The 19,753-nt window shown below is 41.2% G+C and overlaps 1 protein-coding gene across 1 annotated transcript in view; it reads left to right on the top strand.

Moving 5' to 3' along the window:
- SLC1A2 (solute carrier family 1 member 2) overlaps positions 1 to 18,725 on the top strand; it is a 95,645-nt gene extending 76,920 nt beyond the window's left edge. Inside the window, exons 10-11 of the mRNA XM_075425084.1 lie at positions 4,804 to 5,035; positions 9,514 to 18,725. Of these exons, the coding sequence (XP_075281199.1) occupies positions 4,804 to 5,035; positions 9,514 to 9,588 (307 nt within the window). The 3' untranslated portion in view covers positions 9,589 to 18,725. The remainder of the gene's footprint in view (positions 1 to 4,803; positions 5,036 to 9,513) is intronic.
- Positions 18,726 to 19,753: the final 1,028 nt, after the last annotated feature.

The raw sequence follows: 19,753 nt of genomic DNA, 5'->3' as shown, positions 1-19,753 counted from the left end.
TTTTGGCTTATTGAGAAGAATTCAAGAACTTGGTCAATCCTCTGACATGTGTTTTGGATGTTCTGCTATGCTCCATCTGTTATTACCTATTTTGTCACTAGGAGTTGTGAAGAATAGCACACAGCTCCGACTTCTGCTTCAGGGAAAAATGAAAGAGGAATTTACAGCTTGGGAAGGCAAAGGGAAAAGATGACTTACATACTTTATATATAACCGAATATCATGGTATCATGACTCAGAATGGTGAAATGAAGCAGGGTTCAGGAGTTGGAGTACAGCTGGCGTAGGGAAAAATGTGATATTCTGTGGGCTAATTATATTTATGAGGTCATGGTTCAAAACAGGAAAGCAATGTAGGAATCTGCAGCTGGGAGGAGAGCAAAAGGGAGGTGCATACTTATTTTAAATACATGTTTTTACTGGCTCTTAAACTATGGCAGATAGGTAGGTTTCTGTAGCTGGTAGGAGGATGTGCAAAAAGAGCCTGTGGTTTGTTTGTTTTTTTAGGGAAATGTCATTTTAAAATATTCCTGTGGACTGAGAAGCTCTGCCCCCACTAGGAAACCTCAGAGCTGTAAGTTTACCAGCAGTTCTGATCCAGTAGTAGGTGTTGCATTTCAGGCTCGGCTTCAGCAACGTTGTTACCGCTGGCTCATCCAGCCCTTCTTAGGAAATAAAAACATCTGTACCGTGGAGCTGTAGCAGCGATGAATGTAAGTATAGGAAGGACAGTACTTCTAAAAGAAATGTTTCAAGGTATCTTTCCAGCATAAATGCCAGGCAAAAGAACCTTTCAGCGCAAGCGGTTGGGTTTGGGTCCTGCTGGCCGAACATTCAGCAGGGCAATTGCAGTGTGATTCGAATTGATAGGCAGAGGGAAGAGGGAAGAGAGTTAAAAAAGGAGATGAAAAGCTCTGTGTCACGCCACTAGTGCTGCAAAGTTAAGACAAAGTTTGCTGGTGGAAGTGTCATGCTAATTAATATAAGTCAAGAGCTCATAGCTTTATTTTCCATCTTCCAGTGGTTGTGTTGTGGTAGCCATGATGATCTAGTGAGATATGGAAAATGATGCTGCTGATATTGTTGATGTTAAGAAAAGGCACACCAGCCAAGTTTTGAGCAAGCTTTTGGGCACACAAATGAGACATAAAGAATATCTGAAAAGAAAGGTCATAAAAAGATATTTTCTTTACTTACAAACATTGTCTTCTTCCATTAGATCATCAAATAATGTTACAGCAGTATTTCTAATAGAATGTAGAAGAGAAAGTTAATAAAATATTTGAGATGCAATTCCAGCCACTTTTCTGGAACCAGTGTGTAAATGCAGCCAGCCACGTAGAAATATTTGGAGTAGCTCTTTTATAACGTTTCAGTTCCAGATAATGAAAGCTTTTAAAAAATGTCCTACTCTATGAGTTTTTCAATATTTCTGATGAAAGAAAATACCGGAACATCAATTGATTTTACAGTGCTACCAGCATCTGAATCCGTGGGCTTACCAAAACCAGTTTTGCACGATTTGGTCATGGTGTAACACAAAGCTGACTTTTGATTGTCCTTAAACTTGGCACGCTTTCCTTCAAATTGGAGCCAAAAGGTTTCTGTATCAATTTCTTTTCAAGCCTCACCAATATCTAGAGATTAGGTTGCTCAACCTTTCCCCCTCCCACGCGTACATACAGTGTGAGCTCTTTCACCAGGCAAGTTCCCCAAGATTTCACAACTTCATAGTTTCTCAGTTTAGAACTAAGCACAACACAGCAGTGACATTTAATAGGACAGCAATTATATGCCAACAGCTGGAATAAAACCAGCTTATTTTGCTCTAGCCAGAAGCTGGCTACTTTCCAGATGTGAGACTGACAAGCTTAGCAAATATCATAGCACAGTCTCAAATATAGTGGTGTTTTGCAGTGAAGAGAGAGGAATTAGAGAAAATGGACAGCTGATCCGGTATTTAAACCTTCACTTAGCAACTCAGAAATAGATTGCTGGAGTTCTGACTCTGTTCCTTGGCTTAGATCTAAATTCATAATAGTCAAACGCAGTCGATGTCTAGATGTTATGAACAGGGCCTTATATAAATTGGATTAAACTGTAGAAAACAGGAGCTCTTGCCTGTAATGACAAAGAAGCAAGGCAAGTTAAACATGTGACCTGGTCTTTGATTTAGCAGGTGTGCTGAGATTTTAATCTCCTTTCTGAGGTCTGTTAAGGATAGACCGGGTTTTCAAGCTTCCAGGGAACGGGAGTAACTTTTTTGCATACTAGCATGCTATATAGGTACTATGACATTAATAACAAGGGGGCTTGAGGCAGTTGTTCTCATTTCTGTTCCTTTCAGCTACATTGTTAATCTTCCAGTTCTTCTGATTTATGCCAGTTTGAGGAAATTAGGTGTTAACCCTTATCAGGATTTAAAGAATTACTTTCCAGTTATTCCAAAGCCCATTCTTACCAGATGTTTGAGAGAGAACTTTGACTTTCAGTCCCACTATTCCTCTTAGAAGCTGTTATGGACAATGCAGAAGTAGCTGTGTTGGGGGAGTCATTTGCTAGACTGCAACTTTCCTATGTTGATTTTGTTTGCATCGTTCCAGCATAGTTGGAATTAACTGGTTGGTTGTTTTTAACAAAAGAATAACTACGGTCATCTTTGTTCTTCTTAGGGTGTCCTTTAGCCCAAAAGAGGCTGACGGATGAGACTTTGTCCTTCCTGTTGGAAGGAACTGACTTGTTTTCTTTGGTTTGCGCAGTCTAGCCTGTTCTGCAGCAGTGTGCAGTTTGTGTTGCTGAACCTCTTGGCTAGTAGTACATGCATATGGGCTGGCCATCTCCTCAGATGACCCCGTCAGAATTTGAATTCTCCCTCAGTTACATTTATGTATTTTCTCCACCTTGTTTTTTGGTGTTCTATACTATCCCTCCGTCATCTGGCACCAGTGAGTCCTTTCAAAGTTTAATACCACTCAACCAAAGCAGGTGTTGTTTCTGTGGAGCTATATTGTTGGGTTCAGTATATTTGATGGTCTTAATTAAAAATTAATTACACTTGGAAAGTTATATTTTCCTATTCTGCCACTCCGAACAGGTTTAAAACACACTTCACAGGCATGGGATGAGAACTGTATAAAGCCTTTTATTTGTGTGAAACAAAACTGGAAGGATGTTTTCCTACCATGGGTTGTAGGTTTGTTCGGTTTTTGGGGGGGATTATTGGAAGGGATTTTTCCTTCTGGGTATTCTTTTGGTGACAAAAAAAAATAATGAACTACTTCAACTAAGGTATTACGCCACAAACTCCAAACATGTAAGCATGATGATGTAGAGAGGGAGAGGAGAAACTTGAAAGGGATTACAGTTCCACAGCTGGGAAAGGCAGATTTACAGGTATTTAGAACAAAGATGTTAAAAAGGGCTCAAAAGTTTCTATGGCCATGAACAGGCATGTGTAATAAATGTTTATAGGTTTGGGGTTTATATATTAAGGTTTTTTTTCTCAGCGTTCTACAGCAAAAGGAGATGTCACACAAGTCTAGTACCAGAAATACCATAAAGGGTGTTTTCAAATTAATCACTGTCATGGGAAATGAGGTCTTACGTGCCGGCTTTTCGGTCACTTGGCAAATGTCCACATCGTTCAACCTGCCCATTTTGTGCAAATGAGTCTTCGTGGATATACCTCTGAGTATTAGTCGGTGTAACGCTAGACTCAGTTGCTGCGGTAGCGTTAAACTGCAGTCCTCAGTCAGGTGTTTTTTCAGATTCTTACGTTTAGTTCAAATATGAAGAGGCAAATAAATTTGTAAATTATTTTGACTTGTGTAATACAGCTTACCTGCAGCAGGAAGGGCAGCAGGAGCCCATAGTCCTGCAGTGCTCTGTTAGACCATTTCCCATTTTTGCAGGATTTTGATCAGGTTTGGGGCAGAATTCTGAAATCAGGGAAAATCCACAAGCAAGAGTTCACTGCTGACAGATAGAGACATGCTCTGAAAACAAGAGAGGAGACAGGTGGCGTGTCTGTCCGATGGCATCCTGTCCAGGAAGTGCCAACAGACACGTTTCGCTGTAATTAAGCTTGTGAGCCTCTCTTGGCACCCTCCAACAACGAGAGGCACTCGTTACTGAAACGCTGTCGCAGGCTCGTCATTTTGTAGGCCATGACCTATATTTGGCTGGCTCATATGCCAAGCTCTGGCACACAGCCGTGTGAGTGGGCATGCTGCCATGCTGACAGATGACCGTCTGTAAAGATGGTGCCAGGAGAGGAGACTTATGGAGATATTTCAGGCATTTTTTTCCCTCCACTGTAATTTGCTCACTGAAAATAAAGGGAGAGGCCGTTTGTTAATCCGTCCCAGAAATGAGAACACTTCATCAGATCCAAAATCCTTTTCTCTGGCTGCATTAAGTTCAGTGCTCTGATAAATTCAGATTAGACAAAGGGCAATGATGTGATCCTGGCACCCTGACATTGAAACCTCCAGCTCCAGAAGCAAGTGCTGGTGGGATCTCAGTCAAGCATAGCTCTGCAGTTTGGCTGTGTCTTCAGCGCAAGTTCTTTGCCAAAATCCATGAGTACGAGCAGCTGGGACATGGGAGTCTGCACATCCTCCCTGTCTGAACAAGTCCCCTGGGAAAGCAAGCTTTTGCAATTTCACTTGAAAGCTCCCATCTTTCTGTTCTAAAGATCCCTAAAACTTTCTGAAGTAAATGCAGTAACATTAGCAGGGCTACCATGCCCTACTTTTTCTTCCTCTCATGCCATTCAGCCTCTGCCTTTTGCTTCTTTTGTAGGGACCGGATGAGAACGTCAGTCAATGTAGTGGGGGATTCTTTTGGTGCTGGCATTGTCTACCACCTTTCCAAGGCAGAACTTGACACCATTGATTCCCATCATAAAGGGCATGAAGACATTGAAATGACCAAGACTCAGTCGATCTATGACGACATGAAAAATCATAGGGAAAACAACTCAAACCAATGTGTTTTTGCAGCTCACAACTCAGTCATAGTAGATGAGTGCAAGGTACCTTTCACCTTTATGGATATTGAGACATGTATATAGCACTGCATGCTTTATTTTATCTTGTTTTTTAACCTGCATGTATTTTTCAAATCGTTCTGCAAATAACAATGTGACAACAAGGTCCATGAACCCCAGACATTTTGAATGAGTTTGAGCAGTTCAAAAGATGGTTTTTTGCACTCTTCATAAAAGTTGTCATTTGAGGGGAAAAAATCATGTACATTGTTTACATATCAAAAGGCAAGATGCAGCGTATTATGGAATATGCCAAGACACAGAGAATATGGCATCACCTTCTGTGGACGTTTACTTAATTTTCTATGGCAACAGAGAACTTAATTGCCATCCCAAATGAAGGATCACTGCAATTCAGATACAGGTGTTGTCATGTGCTGACTGCCTTCCATGATATGCTGTTCAGAGATGGACATGTTGAATGCACTTTAGCGTCCGAATGCTCCTGCGCTCATACAGCATGCTTACGCTTTGCTTCCATCATCGTTCCTGGGTCATTATGACACAAACTTCGTCTTCTCTCTCTAATCCTTGCTGTAACTAACATGGATTATTAATAGTAATAATAATGTCCTGATCAGAGCAAAGTGAGCTTGAGAAACCCCACCAGTCGAATAAGAAAACAGTCGGGGAGGTCAGTGACTGAAAGTTTACAGAGCAACCACCACTAGGATGGGGCAGTTTAAAATCAAGAGAGAGTTTTTGAAAAGGAGGAGAAAGAAAGTGAAACAAGATGGAACTTTTAATTTCATAGTCTTTTTTTTATTTATCAATACTCTGGTCAGACCGTGTACACTGTCTTTGACAGAGTAGATTTGCCAGTGAGGCTACCTTAGCCATTTAACCAAACAGACTCACAGAATCACAGAATCACAGAATGGTAGAGGTTGGAAGGGACCTCTGTGTGTCATCTAGTCCGACCACCCTGCCGAAGCAGGGTCACCTACAGCAGGCTGCATAGGACCTTGTCCAGGCAGGTCTTGAATATCTCCAGAGAAGGAGACTCCACAACCTCCCTGGGCAGCCTGTTCCAGGGCTCCGTCACCCTCAGAGGGAAGAAATTCTTCCTCATGTTCAGACGGAACTTCCTCTGCTTCAATTTGTGCCCATTGCCCCTTGTTCTGTCACTGGGCACCACTGAAAAGAGTCTGGCCCCATCCTCTTGACACCCACCCTTAAGATATTTATAAACATTTATTAGGTCCCCGCTCCGCCTTCTCTTCTTCAGGCTGAATAAGCCCAGCTTCCCTCAGCCTCTCCTCATAGGAGAGATGCTCCAGTCCCCTCACCGTCCTCGTAGCCCTCCACTGGACTCTCTCCAGCAGCTCCTCATCTTTCTTGAACTGGGGAGCCCAGAACTGGACACAGTACTCGAGATGGGGCCTCACCAGGGCAGTGTAGAGGTGAAGGAGAACCTCCCTCGACTTGCTGGCCACACTCTTCCTAATGCACCCCAGGATGCTATTGGCCGCCTTGGCAGCCAGGGCACACTGCTGGTTCATGGTCAACCTGTCATCCACCAGGACACCCAGATCCCTCTCCACAGAGCTGCTCTCCAGCAGGTCCACCCCAAGCCTGTACTGATGCATGGGGTTGTTCCTCCCCAGGTGCAGGACCCTGCACTTGCCCTTGGTGAACCTCATCAGGTTCCTCTCTGCCCAACTTTCCAGCCTGTCCAGGTCACACTGAATGGCAGCACAGCCTTCTGGTGTATCTACTACTCCTCCCAGTTTTGTCTCGTCAGCAAACTTGCTGAGGGTACACTCTAACTCTTCATCCAGGTCGTTGAAGAAGTTAAACAAGACTCTCCTGCATCTTCCAGTTGCCACAACTGAGCCAGTATTATAACGGTGAATGCCTACGCTAAGTCCATTAGGAGATGACCATATTTATTGGAAATTCAAGTCCTATTCTGTCAGTTTCACCTGTGTCTGGCCTGGCTGGAAATGTTCTTTAGAATATATTTTTTTTCTAATGCTTACTTCTAGATAATGTCAGGCCAAACCTGAATTTCTGGGGGAAAACGTAATACTGAATTCAGGAAAGAAAAAACTTTCATCTTATCCTCAAATTTTCCCTGAATCTTCCAAGTTGTTAATAAAATGATTTTTTAAATAAAAACCAAACATTTTTTTCTGATGTGGCTCTCCTCTTCCTCTTCTGACCCACTCTTTTTGTGTGAGAAAAATTAAAGAAAAAAAAATTTGAAATGAAAAGAGAATAGATATTACACAAAATTAAAAACTGCCATTAATTTATATTTCTCAAAAAAGGAACGGACACAGAAGAGATTAAAATTTGAAGGAAAAAAGAAACCCCCTGAAAAGCAAGATCTCATTTGATAAAAGATGTTTTTATTAAAAATAATTGTGTGCTTGCACACACACACATACACACACACGCACAGTTTTCAATTAATTTATTTTGGAACTTTTGGAAAACTGTTTTTCAGTGAAATAAACAGGACAAATTATTAAGACAAATCCAGCTACCATGTATCAGTCTGAATCAGGTTCATGGAACTAGATGCTGTTAATTTTACCCCCTTCCGGTCTCTCAGATTTGCACAGGGATTCAAGCCAGGCTAGAAATCAGTAGCCCGTTGATGCAACACTTGCTGCACTTTCTTTTCTCCTTCAGTTTCTCTTATCATTTCCCTCATCTGAGGCATGAGCTTACCTCAAAAACAGGGATTAATGGTGCTGTATGTCAGCCTAGGCACACCCTTTAATTAAAATTGGGGACCAGTGATTTCTGAGCTAGACGTGTTTCTCTTTTGTCATTATTTTAGGTGTGCTCTGCTTGCAGTTTCATTTTGCACTTCTAAATGCATGAAAAGAGCCAGGGTTTACTGGATTGAGCACAAGACTGACTTTGAGCAGGTCACTTGTCTTGTCTGTGTGTCTTGTCTGCAAGCTGCCAAAAGGATGTGATGTTATGGTCTACTTTATAAGCTATGAATATGTGCTGACATTTGCAAAGCATTTGGATCATGTAGAAGTGGTCTACAGCTCCCAAGTGTCAGAGTAGCAAAAGCAATAGAGTGTAGGATTTGGGGCTTCAAAAAAGCCAGCTGTTAAACCCGAACAGACGTCTCTTCATCCTGTCAAATCCACTAGTGGGTTGAAAAGCTCACTGCAACTCTGGTCAGAATGTGGAAAAGCTGATCTACTAGCATGTCCTTTCTCTTTGCTTTCTGTAATATATTCCATGTATAATGCTAGTAGTTTATAATTTTGCATGGTCAATGTGTATTTTTAATAAGTAGTTTACCTTTATATGGGGCTAGACTGGTTGTTATTGCACGATATTTTTCTGTTTTTTTAATATCATCTTTCACATGACTCCATGTGATTTTCATTTCTGAATAAGCTGTTCATTCCTATATTTGCATGTTTCCTCTTTTCAATTGTCTAAGAAAAAGCTTGACTTCGTTTCAAAAACCAGTGCATTTTGTCATGTTTCCATGTCCCAATGCTTCCATACATCCAGTTTATCCAGCATGGGGAATTTCAGCTCTGTAAGTTTTCATTTGAAGCTGAGAATGCTAACTTACAAGGTAAGTTAGGAAAGAGTGAGACATCCATTTAAAATTAAATGAAAGGTTCTCTCACAATTATAAAGATCTAGATCATTTTTGCAAAGTTAAATTAACATCTTACCTTTTTAAAATTGTTGAAGTAATTTGGCTGGAGCTATCTTTCTTGAAGCATGGGTTTGTTTATAGTTACTTCTGGGATGCAGCGTACTGGCCAGTGTTTGCTGTGAGTTGGTAGATCACTACAGGTCTTCTACCACACTTAAAACCTAAAAATTTTAGCACATAATCTTTTCAGGCATGAGTGATGTTTTGCTGTACTTTGAGAAAAATGTAGCATTATTATGAATTTTTGGTCTGACTATAGTCAAAATCTTTCACTACATTGTTAGAAACAGTGGTATGATGAACAGCAGTTTCACAGAGTATCTTTTCCTCCATTTCTTTAAAGGTGGTTTAATTGTAGGTGAGTTTGTATAGATACACATTATGATTATGCTGGCCTTGCATATTTCTCATGTCCTTGCATCAGCTATCCTACTTTGCTAAGGAATTCCCCTGAAAAAATAATGACTTTCTAAATCGAAAAAAAAAAAAAGGCAATCTGTTTTTTAAATAATCCAGAGAAATTTTTAGGAGATGGAAAGGAGTAGAATCTGAAATACTTACTAAAATAAAACCTACCACAAAGGCTAAGAAAATATGGAACTTTCTACTGCTAATGTTTTCTAGTCAGTATAATAAATGAACAGGACCCTCACTATTTGAGAGTGTTGTGAATTCTGAATAAATACATTTTACATATATAATAAGACATGGTGTATGTAATTCCTGTAAATATCATGATCTTCCATAGAAAAGTCATGACTTTTCTTGTCAAAGTGCCTTGTCTTTTAAGTCAGTTGTTGATGATAATTACTTGCAGGTAACACTGGCAACCAATGGCAAATCTGCAGACTTCAGTGTTGCTGAAGAAGAGCCATGGAAACGTGAAAACTAAGGGAAGAGATTACTAGCTCCATCTTTAATAAGCCCTGAAGCTATCTTCTGGCAAAAGATACCACAATTAAAGAAGATTTATCTTTTTTCTATTTAACATCTACAGTTTCTGCTTACTTAATTTTGTAACTGAAACCTAGCAAAGGTCTCATCGGGTCATGGTAGTGTCTTTGCCAAGCAATGATCCATAACCGTCTGTCTCCCTTGTGTTACTGTTTGGATGCTGCTGCTGCAGAGTGCTCCACGCAGTGCAGTGCGCTCTCACCCACCTCCCCTTTCAGTCAAGACACAAAGAATGTAAATGCTGTGAAACGGGAAGATCCAAGTGCCGGTACAGTTCACTACAGGGACTCAGGGTCGCAAATACAAGAGAAACATAACACCACGTAAACCTTCAAGTGTGGCCTACCTGATCTATTTAGCACTGTACTGCGAAAATATGTTTTGAAAAAGTTTATAAAGATTTCTATTTGTTTTAATGTTAACAAGCACTGTATTTTTGTGCCTAGTTGTACTTTAAACTGAACTTAGATCCAGGGGCAAGATTAATGCATGAAAGTCAATAAATTATCCCAGACATTTTGTTAGATCAGTACAACTAGTACTTATCACGAAGACAAGACATGAGATTTGTATGTGAATCTGACGTGCTTTTATCAGCGGTCCCAGGGCAGGTGCAGCCTTTATTTGATGATGAGGCTGTGCTGCTTTGCGACCACAATGCATCATACAATACAAGGCAGTATTATTGCAGGGGTGGTAGTTCCATCTATGCCTGATGTACAAAATACAGAATACCATGGGCTCAGTTATGCCATTCGTAATCAAAGTAGGTAGCACCCTACTATTCACCCTGCTCCACTCATGTCAGAAGGATTCCTCATGTGGACAGGACTACTCAAGTAAGGTACTACTAAGATTGATCACAGATGTCGTGATTGGGTACTCGATAATGAGCTACAAGCAAATTCTGGATACATTACTCTAAGAAACAGAGAGTTTTTGAATGTGATCGTCGGTAGCATTTGGTATGAAGTGAAAGCCATCTTTCAAGTATATGTCATATTTCAGAGAATGGCTATATCCTGAATTCATTGCTAAGCCAAATTCCATATAAGATTAATAGAATTTGTCCAGGGTTAGGACTGAATGAAGAATAAACCAGAATTTCAGGATTTAGACCAGTACGTTGAACATACATCTCTCTCTCTTTTGCAGAGTAACAATTCGTATAACTCTCTAATGTCAGAGAAATGTTTCTTAGGGCGCATGGCATCTGAATTAATGAGATGGTGTTTTCTCAACATAGTATAGGTGACTCATCCTGTCAGAAGAAATTACAGTCACAATAATCACCCTGTGAAGTGTTTTTAAAGGTGCTTGTTAATACTTAGCAATTTTAAGACACTGGTGAATGCCATTATACTCTTAGCAATGTTCTATAGCAAAGCTGAGCCATGCAGCCTTGGGAGGCTCTGCCCACAGAACAAGCTTTGTGCAATTTTCATGGGAGCTCTCAGAGGCGCTCAGAATGAATCAGAATATGAGCATAAGGTGAACTTAAAAAAGGCAGAAAACAGAGTTGAAACATTTACAGAAACAGGCCATTCAGTGTCTGTGCTCAGACCTATCATGGGTTTAAACAGGAATAAAGTGTTTAACTGTAGAGTGGTATTTGGCTCTGTAGAAGCTATTAAAATATAATCTGATTTTGCTCATCTGCATTCATATAAATATCTCCAAAAACACAGAGAGACCCGAGCCAGTCAAGGCTACTTGCATGATTAACAATGTGCAAGATTAAGTCCATTGTCAGAGTATCTCTCATTTAAGCATTTGTTGTCATGGAATATTTTTCTTGGCATTGAATTTTTGTCCTTGCTTGCATGCCATGGCTACAATCCTAAGTGAAATGGCCTATATAATTAAGCAATTATTGAACCACTGTGAATTCTGTAGGCCTCTAGCATGTATTGGAGGTGGAGACCTTTTCCAGAGGCCTCGTGAAGCATCTTAAGGATTTTTTTTTTGTGAGGGATGGAATTGTATGATATTCAGAGAAGTGGTAGGCAGGTTGTCTTCTCTTTTCTCAGTCATTGGTATTAGCAAATCCAGAATTAGCCTGTAGCTGGCTGCTGCTTCTCCCAGTTGGCATTCGAAGGCATTTTTACCACTGGGTTATGTGCCAGAAATGTGCCAGGGGCAGTGCGTGGATACTCTAAAATGTTCCCTATTCTGACAGTGCTGGCTCACATCAGGTGGAATTAACTGTGACTTGGGTGGTAGTTATATCCATGAATTACACGCAGTGTTTACCGCCGTTTATATCCAGCATTCTCGAGCTGCTTCATGGCACAGCTCGCCCACTGATAGATGACTTTCCATCCTCTTCACTGTAGCAGTTTCTTAGGAGCAGCCACACCAATTACTTGCCTTGAAAGTAGCTTTAGGATACTGGTCTATACGCTTTTGGCTGTCCTGTGAAACTGTCCAGCAGTTGGAAACAAATAGGAATGCCAGCAACATGTGACTAGGCAGCTCCACAAAATTACTTATTGAGAAACACTTAGAATATGATTACACTTACCCACATGGGACACATTGCCCTTTGAAGAGTGCTTCTTTGGATGGAGCCTAGGGGAGGAAGGAACGAGAAGCTAGAGAAACCCCACCTGCGCAAGGGAGAATAAATTTGGGTCTTTTGATAGGACTAGAATAGCAGACTGTGATTTTAAAATAGCAATTCTGTAGATACAGTAACTCAGGGATGTTTCAAAAGATAATTACAATGGTATTTCTCTATTTAAATGTGCATGTGGGAGGAGAGATGTTGGTTTTGGTATACTCCTCTGCTTTTAGCCCGACTGAGTATTTAATGTAGTGTTACTCCAGCGCAGCACTCTATTTAACCATCAAAAAGCTTTCCATTTCTCTGGGAAAATGTAACTCACTCTTGGCTTGCATTTCTCGATTTGCTCATTTCACATGAGGCTGGGTTGCTACTTAACTAAATAAACAGAAAATAACGCAGGGACCAGCCACTTCAGCTAATACAAGGTTCACATTTCAGCAGGCAGTGCTGGTTACTGGCCAGTCTCTTTCTAGTTTCACTGAAGTGAGTGTTGATGCATGAATTTGCATCTGGCAAATCTCTTGTATTTGTTCGCAGCGCTGGGGGGGCAAAGTTAAAGGAAAAGCACAGTGGAGAGTGATTTGTTTCCTGCATAGTTCCTAAACAAATTAACATTTCATTCTACATTTGTCTCCTTTGCTGCTCTGCCAGTTGCCCCCACCCTTGTCTGCGCAACTGTGATATCCCTTGGCCTTTGGACTGCTGACAGCACACTGGCACATGGAAAAGTCTAGACCAGGCAAAGACTCAGTTAATTGCATGCTTAATTAAGTATATGCTTATGCATTTGCTTTATGCATTTACTGCTGAACCTAGGGCGGCATTCTCTTAATATCTGTTCATGGAAACTAAAGCACACGGTACGTTAAAACTACAAAAAAGGTGGAGCACTTTGCTACTGAATTTGTTTCTTCATTGCTTCCCTGAGAAGACAAAGGCTACACCAGCATTGTAAGAAACATGCATGGGTCTTCTACAAGACGGTGCTTCAAATAGGTAGGGGGTAAGACGTTTGAACCATATTATGGGATGTGCTGCTTTCATTTGAATCAGTGAGAAACTCAGCACGTCTTTGAAAAACTGTGTTTGCTGTAGTAAAACCTGTGTCTGCAGTGCTCTGACTGCTTGAAAGCCCCACTGAAATCTGTGGGAGTCACAGGCTTCCAGGAAAGCTCAAGTCCCTTCCTGTCTCTGTTAAGTTAGAAGACATTTCACATTCCCATCCTAGGGAATAGACTTTGTCTGCTATTTATAAAGACGTTGATGCTCACATCCAAAAGATATCTGCCAAGATGCTTCTTTTTTGCCTAATAGTTTCTATGGTAGAAGTCCAGCAATGAAATCAGAACTCAGCACAGAAATAAGGATCACTGTCATTACGTTTTTTTTCCATTTCCTCCCTGAGATACAGCTGATCTCTATTTCTTTCTCAAAGCACATATAGACTTTCAAACTTTGCGCCACTTTAAAATGTAGGAGTAATAAAGATTTCTGATTTGATTTCCGATTTGATTTCCATTGCTCCCAGGGTCATTAGTTTTCCAGCAGTAGATACTCAGAAGAGCAGACTGTTCATCTGAGAAGCTGCAGCAACAGTGTTTGAACAAATTTATTCTGGCAACTGCCTGGATTTTCTCTGCTTCCTCGCCTTCCCTTCTGTTGTTGCAGCCTTGTTGTAGCAACATAGCAGCAATTGCACCAATCCCCCAAACCACAGGCAGTATTGAACCTCACCTCTGACATTCACTTCTCTAATTATCTTTAAAAAGGCTCTGAGCTTTAGTACTGGGCTCAGAAGAATCCTTTTGTGGAGTAGTAAAGGTATAACTGTTTCTCATTAAGTTCCATTCGTCTATTTTTATTGCTGCGTTTGAATTAATTTACAGAAGGATAAATAAGGGCACTTTATAAAAACGTACTGTAATATTATTCTGAGCCAGAAGACTATCCTTGATTTTATTACTGTGACTTCGAAGGCCATGATTAAGATATTTTTCATATTAGTGATTGTGATAGGTGTATAGTCCATTGGGACAATTCATCTCGGCTATAATTCCCCATATAAGGCTATGTAGAAGCTCCTGTTCCCAGCAGAAAGGGAAGATGAGTTATTTTCTTCTCTCCAATCATATTGATGACTTAGAAGGAAAAATATTTACCAAATTTCCTTTGTCTGAATGAAGATATGTAGAGTGTAGCGTCAAGTACTGTAAAAAGCAAAAAAAAGGAATTGCAATACTGAAGAGTCAAAGGCGGCGGTCTAGCTGTAAACAAGTTGTTCAGCTTCACCTTCTATTTTTGAGAGCGTTGTGTTCTCACTCACTGTTTACCTGAAACAATGTACTTAGTGCATATTCCTTCCAAAGTCATTGAGCTTTCTTCCCACATGGACAGCAGGGCGGTGTCCCACTGCGGACCCCAGGCGAAGGACAGAGGCCGCAGTTCTGCACACCTAAGGCAGGACTGCCCGCAGCAGCGCCTGGGTACAGACTGTACAGCGGGTGCCTCCCTCGTTCTTCCCTCCTGATCATGTTTGATGCTAAGCTGAAATCTGCTCCTATGAGTGAGTCAAACCGCAGCCGACGCCCAGATGCTGGTAATTCTTCTACTGCTTGTATGGGTGGGCTCCCTGGCACAAGGCTCTGAGGAGCCGTCCCTCATCCCAAGACATCTTCCTCTACTTGGGGGAAACCTGGTGACTTCCCACTACCAGGCTTAAGATAAGGTGGTTGTGCAGTGGCAGCTATGAGTGTTATGGAAAACCCAAGCTCCAAACATTGAAAAAACCTAGAGCATATGACTGAGCCACTGAGTAGGTCTCTGCTAGTCCCAGATGGAAACAACCACCAGCCTAATGCAGGATTCAGGGAGGCAAGGCTTGTGAGATTCCTCACTTCACCCAACCTTTGATCCCCTTTCACTTCTTACTATATTCTGCTGCAGAGCCAATGCTGATTGATGCCAGTGTCCAGTGCTTCTAGTCTGATTTTTCAAAATTCAGGAGTCCTGCAATTGTTTTTAACGACGTTCTGTGGCGCACACCATTACATGAAGGGAAACTGTCATAGGCAGCATCACACAGCCTGCATTGTCTGGTACCTGTATATTGCTTTGTACATAAATAGTATAGTTTGCAGGTATTTTTGTATCGTTCTTTTCTATTTTTTTTTAGAGTTTTTCAAAGACTGTATGCAAACTGTGTTTACAAATTGATTTTGCAGTCAGTATTGTAGATTATAGCATTTCCATTTTGGTGTTTTGTATGGGCTTGTGAGTTCCTGTGTACTACAGGTTGTCCTTCCTTCTTAAAGACAATTGCATACACTTCCATCAAACATATCCTGTTCCTTTCATAAATATATCCCATTTCCTGTGATCTGGTGTGAACTCTAGCTTGTAGAATGCATGGGAAAAAGCTGCATTTGTATTTATATTGTGAAATAATATATGCTCAATACTGATTTAGCTATTAATACAGGTTTTAGGGGTTTGTACTTCTCTGGAAACTACAGTGTAGACTGAACTAAATTACCTAGTATCTGTAATCTACAGACACACTAATATTTTCTTATGATGCTTTCTATATGACCGTATAAGGTAGGGGGATAGTCCTTTACAAGGTGATCTGTACCTTAGCACAAAACCAGTTTTCTTATAATGTTTAGGATCCATGAAATATTTTTGTGTTATGTTTAGTGATGAATTACAAACAAAGCACAAAATGCAAGAAGCAAATAGCGATTTCAAGATGTCCTTAAATGCTGCAGTTCATTATGGAACAGTGTTATAATAATCTGAACAATCTTCTAGATTGACTGTCTTGGGCAATCGTCCCTCATTTTTGTGATTTTTCCTGGTGTTACCTTTGCCAAATCATGGAGTTCTTTCTTAGGATCTGATCATGTGTAATTGACTGACTCAGAACACAGTTTGTAGAGAGCTGGAGAACTGGGTAGGCACAAAATATGGTAGCAGGTACCCAGTCCATCTTGCTACAATACGGTGTGTATGAGTTCAGCCTGTGGAAAGACTTCATGATTTGGCCACCTACCTTGGCCTTCTTGAAAAGGGACCAACAGAACCACCATGGGACCAATGTAATTGGGTAGCATCCATACAAACACTTCGTGCTTCATTATGCATTTTGAAGAGAACAATCACTACATCTTTTGACCAGGACAAGTGAGAGTTACTTCTCTATTATGGTCATATGTTCCCATTAGGCAAATACCTGTCAGCATTAAGGCTGTGGCTGTAATAATTTCTATTTAATTAACGAGGAACTGTTTTTAGAGGAATAAAAATAAATTAATATAAATATTCAGAACACCTGTACCAGAAAAAAAAATCTTTTATGGCCTACTGGCTCTTTGACTGTAAAAAAATCAAGAAAACGTTGAATAGCAAGTACTGCCATCCCAGTGTGACTGATACTGGGTATCTCTTCAACTATTCAGATATCTATGGGGCCATCTTATTCTGCTGAGGTTTTTGGAGGCTAAATTTGTAACAGATATACATTTAGGAAGTATGTTGATATACCCTGGTATTTTAGTCTCTTTCTTGTATTTTAAATCAGATGTACCAGGTATTATCTTAATAGGAACCACAGGTAGAATAGTGCTGAGTTACTAATAGCTGTAAAACTTTATTGATACCAGTTTTGACATTTTGTTGAAGCATGATGTCCGGTGCCTCTCTGCACTTAGTGTAGATAATGTAGCTATCAACGTGTAATTTCAGTGAAATGGTGTTTACAGTATGTGTAGCAGTGCTTTAATTTAATTTAACTGGTTTCTGTGTATTGAGCCATAGCGGAAAATTAGACTGTCTTTTAAAATTTTGTTCTAGTTTCTGTTTTTCGTTTGTATCTGGGTTTGTTTCCTTTTGGCCATTCAAGTGATTAGGTTCCACAGCTTAGTAACTGCTTTATCTGTCTGTTATGGAGCATCCTGTTCTGATAACATTCAGAATCATAAAAGCAGCCAACTTACTGTAAATATGTGATTTTTAATTTTCAGCTATCTAACCAGTGTGGTATGTGTTAGTACTTGCATGTGTGTAGTTCCCTGGCAGTGAGTGAAAGTGACCCCAGCATAGATTTGCTGCCTTGTGAATGTGGTTGTTATGACACAAAAAATTAATGTTCACCTTGAATGATTAGTTTGTTTTGTTTTCTTCTTGATTGCTGGAAATGTTGGGACTCTTTCTCACCAGAAGTTTAGTAAGTCACTGTTTAAATTGGCACAGTGAGTAAGGGGAAATCCACCTAACTGCATTCCTGCTGGATGCCCTGGCTGCTTTTGACTCTGTGCCCCATGCACCGTTCAGCCCTGAGTCACATCACAGCATTGCAGGACCCCTCTGAGTCACTTCCAGTTCCTCCTTGACCACGGACACCAGCAAAGCAAGCACAGTCGCGCAGCTGTGGCAGGGCAAGGCTGCAGGCAGCAAGGGGCTGCCCATTCTCTCCAGAGTGCTCGAGAAGTCACGTAGGAGCCTCTGCTTCATCCCCTTGGCAGGAAGAATCTCTGAGAAAGGTGAATACACGCGTGGGTGAAGGTGCCCTGTCTCTTTCATTGTTAAAAAAGGATATTATTGGTTATTGGAAATTAAATGCCAAGCTCAAATCTCCTCAAGCTACTGTGGTTGTTGTACAGGCCTGCTACTTACAAAAAGTATGTCTGATCATAAACCAGACATATGAACTATATAGTCGGTTGCAAAAATCTTTGAAATCAGGGCTATGGATCTGTGAGAAAATAAGACCTTTCTGAGGCAAAACCTGAAGGTGGTTCTGAAAGAGCTCGGGACAGCAAGAAGAAGCTGGTTCTTTCCTAGATAACCTGGGCCTGGATCACATAGGTCTAATCATCCCCTGTAAGCATGAAGAGATCAGAATCAGGCCCCAAAGCACAGGAATTATCCTGCTTGGTGAGTCCCATTGCCATGCTTCGGTATGAATTGCACAATACAGCACTCTGCGCTGCTTATTCATCATCCCTTGCCGCCTCTGAAAAGGTCCTGGTCCTGGAATTCCAAGCTGGAACACCAACCTGGTCACTCCGAGCTGAAATGTTCTGAGACGTTTCATGTAAACAAGTTAAAACGGAAGAGAAATGAGGTTGGTCTTCTCCTTACGCTCAAGAAGTTCCCCAGAGTTTTAAATGACATTCTGTACAGTATCTATAGCACAGCTTGTTTAAAAATTAATGAATGCTGATGATAAAATTTCTCCCAACTCTGGGCTCTGTTCTTGTATATTGTAGTTGGAATGCCTCGTAGACTGAGTCTATTTTTGTAGTTCAGATCCTTTCCTCCTTACAATGATCAGTAGTCATTTGCTTTTAACACTTTCTTACGGCGTAAGAACTGATTTCTCTAACTTTCATGTATAAAACAAACTAGACATTCTTTCTATACTGGAAGTAGTCGTGAATATAATATTTCACTAAGTATTGTACCTCCTATGTACATATCATCAATAAATGTTGATTCATAAATTTCATGGCTTATATCGTGAGTTTTAATGTCAGCCTGGGCTCAGTATGGGAATGCTTTGGGTAGGAGTTTAGTCTCGCAGTCTGATGCGAGAGGCTGCCTGGTCTGAAAACTGCGGGCAGGGTGGAAGATGGACCTGATTTTGCCAAAGCATTAGAAATCTCACCCCAGCTGTATCCTCCAAAGAGTCCTGGGTGCCGGCTGCAACTGAGCTCGTTTGCAACAAAGGCCAGGATGCGCCAGCTACAGTTCTTGGCAATGAAGTCGAGAGAAGTGGGAAGAGATGTTAGAAGAGTAGGAGGACACAATGCAATGGTTACAGTTGCTTTAGAAACCTACTTCCCTCCCCTGGCTGCCAAAAAATAAATCTCTTCTTCGTAGCCTTTCTAAAAAAGTAACAAATAAAGCCTGTAGCTGAACCCCTGGGACACTTTGTAAAGAAATCGGCTCTGTGTAACACATGAATTAAGAGATGCTCACCGCAGCCCAGAGGACTGTCAGTTGCTACGTACAGAGAGAAAGCTCCGATGTTTGTGCTCAGAGTAGCACACATTACGGAAATGGCGTAACTACCACTGTGTGATCACGGCACACAAACGAAACCCGGGCTGTGAGGTTTAACAGCCTGCACAACCCTGGGCTTACTTCCTACTAATCTAGCCGAGGCCGGCATCGACTGGAGAGGCTTCCAAAGAAGATCCAGGCAGGGCAGGAAGCGGCTTTGGCAGCACTTCAACTGGCGACCTGCCCTCTGAGTCAGTAACGGACCGAGTCCTAAGGCGGCCCATAGAAGATCATTGGGCAAAAGATAGCTCTGGGGCCCCGGCTGCCTGCTGCCGTTTCTGTACCATGTTGCCACTTTCTGCCAGAGACTGAAATGTCCCGATCTGGCCTCATCGATGAGGGCTGTCAATAAGTGCACGCGGTTGACGTTAAATTCCCTGCTGAATTTTTTTGCGCTCGGGTTTCCCCATCACTCACCTATTTTGTGTGCACTGTGCACGTTCAAATTCCTTCCATAAAAGGAGGGTAT

The sequence above is a fragment of the Opisthocomus hoazin genome, chromosome 7 (genome assembly GCF_030867145.1).
Source record: "Opisthocomus hoazin isolate bOpiHoa1 chromosome 7, bOpiHoa1.hap1, whole genome shotgun sequence".
NCBI lineage: Eukaryota > Metazoa > Chordata > Aves > Opisthocomiformes > Opisthocomidae > Opisthocomus > Opisthocomus hoazin.
The sequence above is the reverse complement of the archived record's forward strand: the minus strand, read 5'-3'. Positions and strand labels throughout refer to the sequence as shown.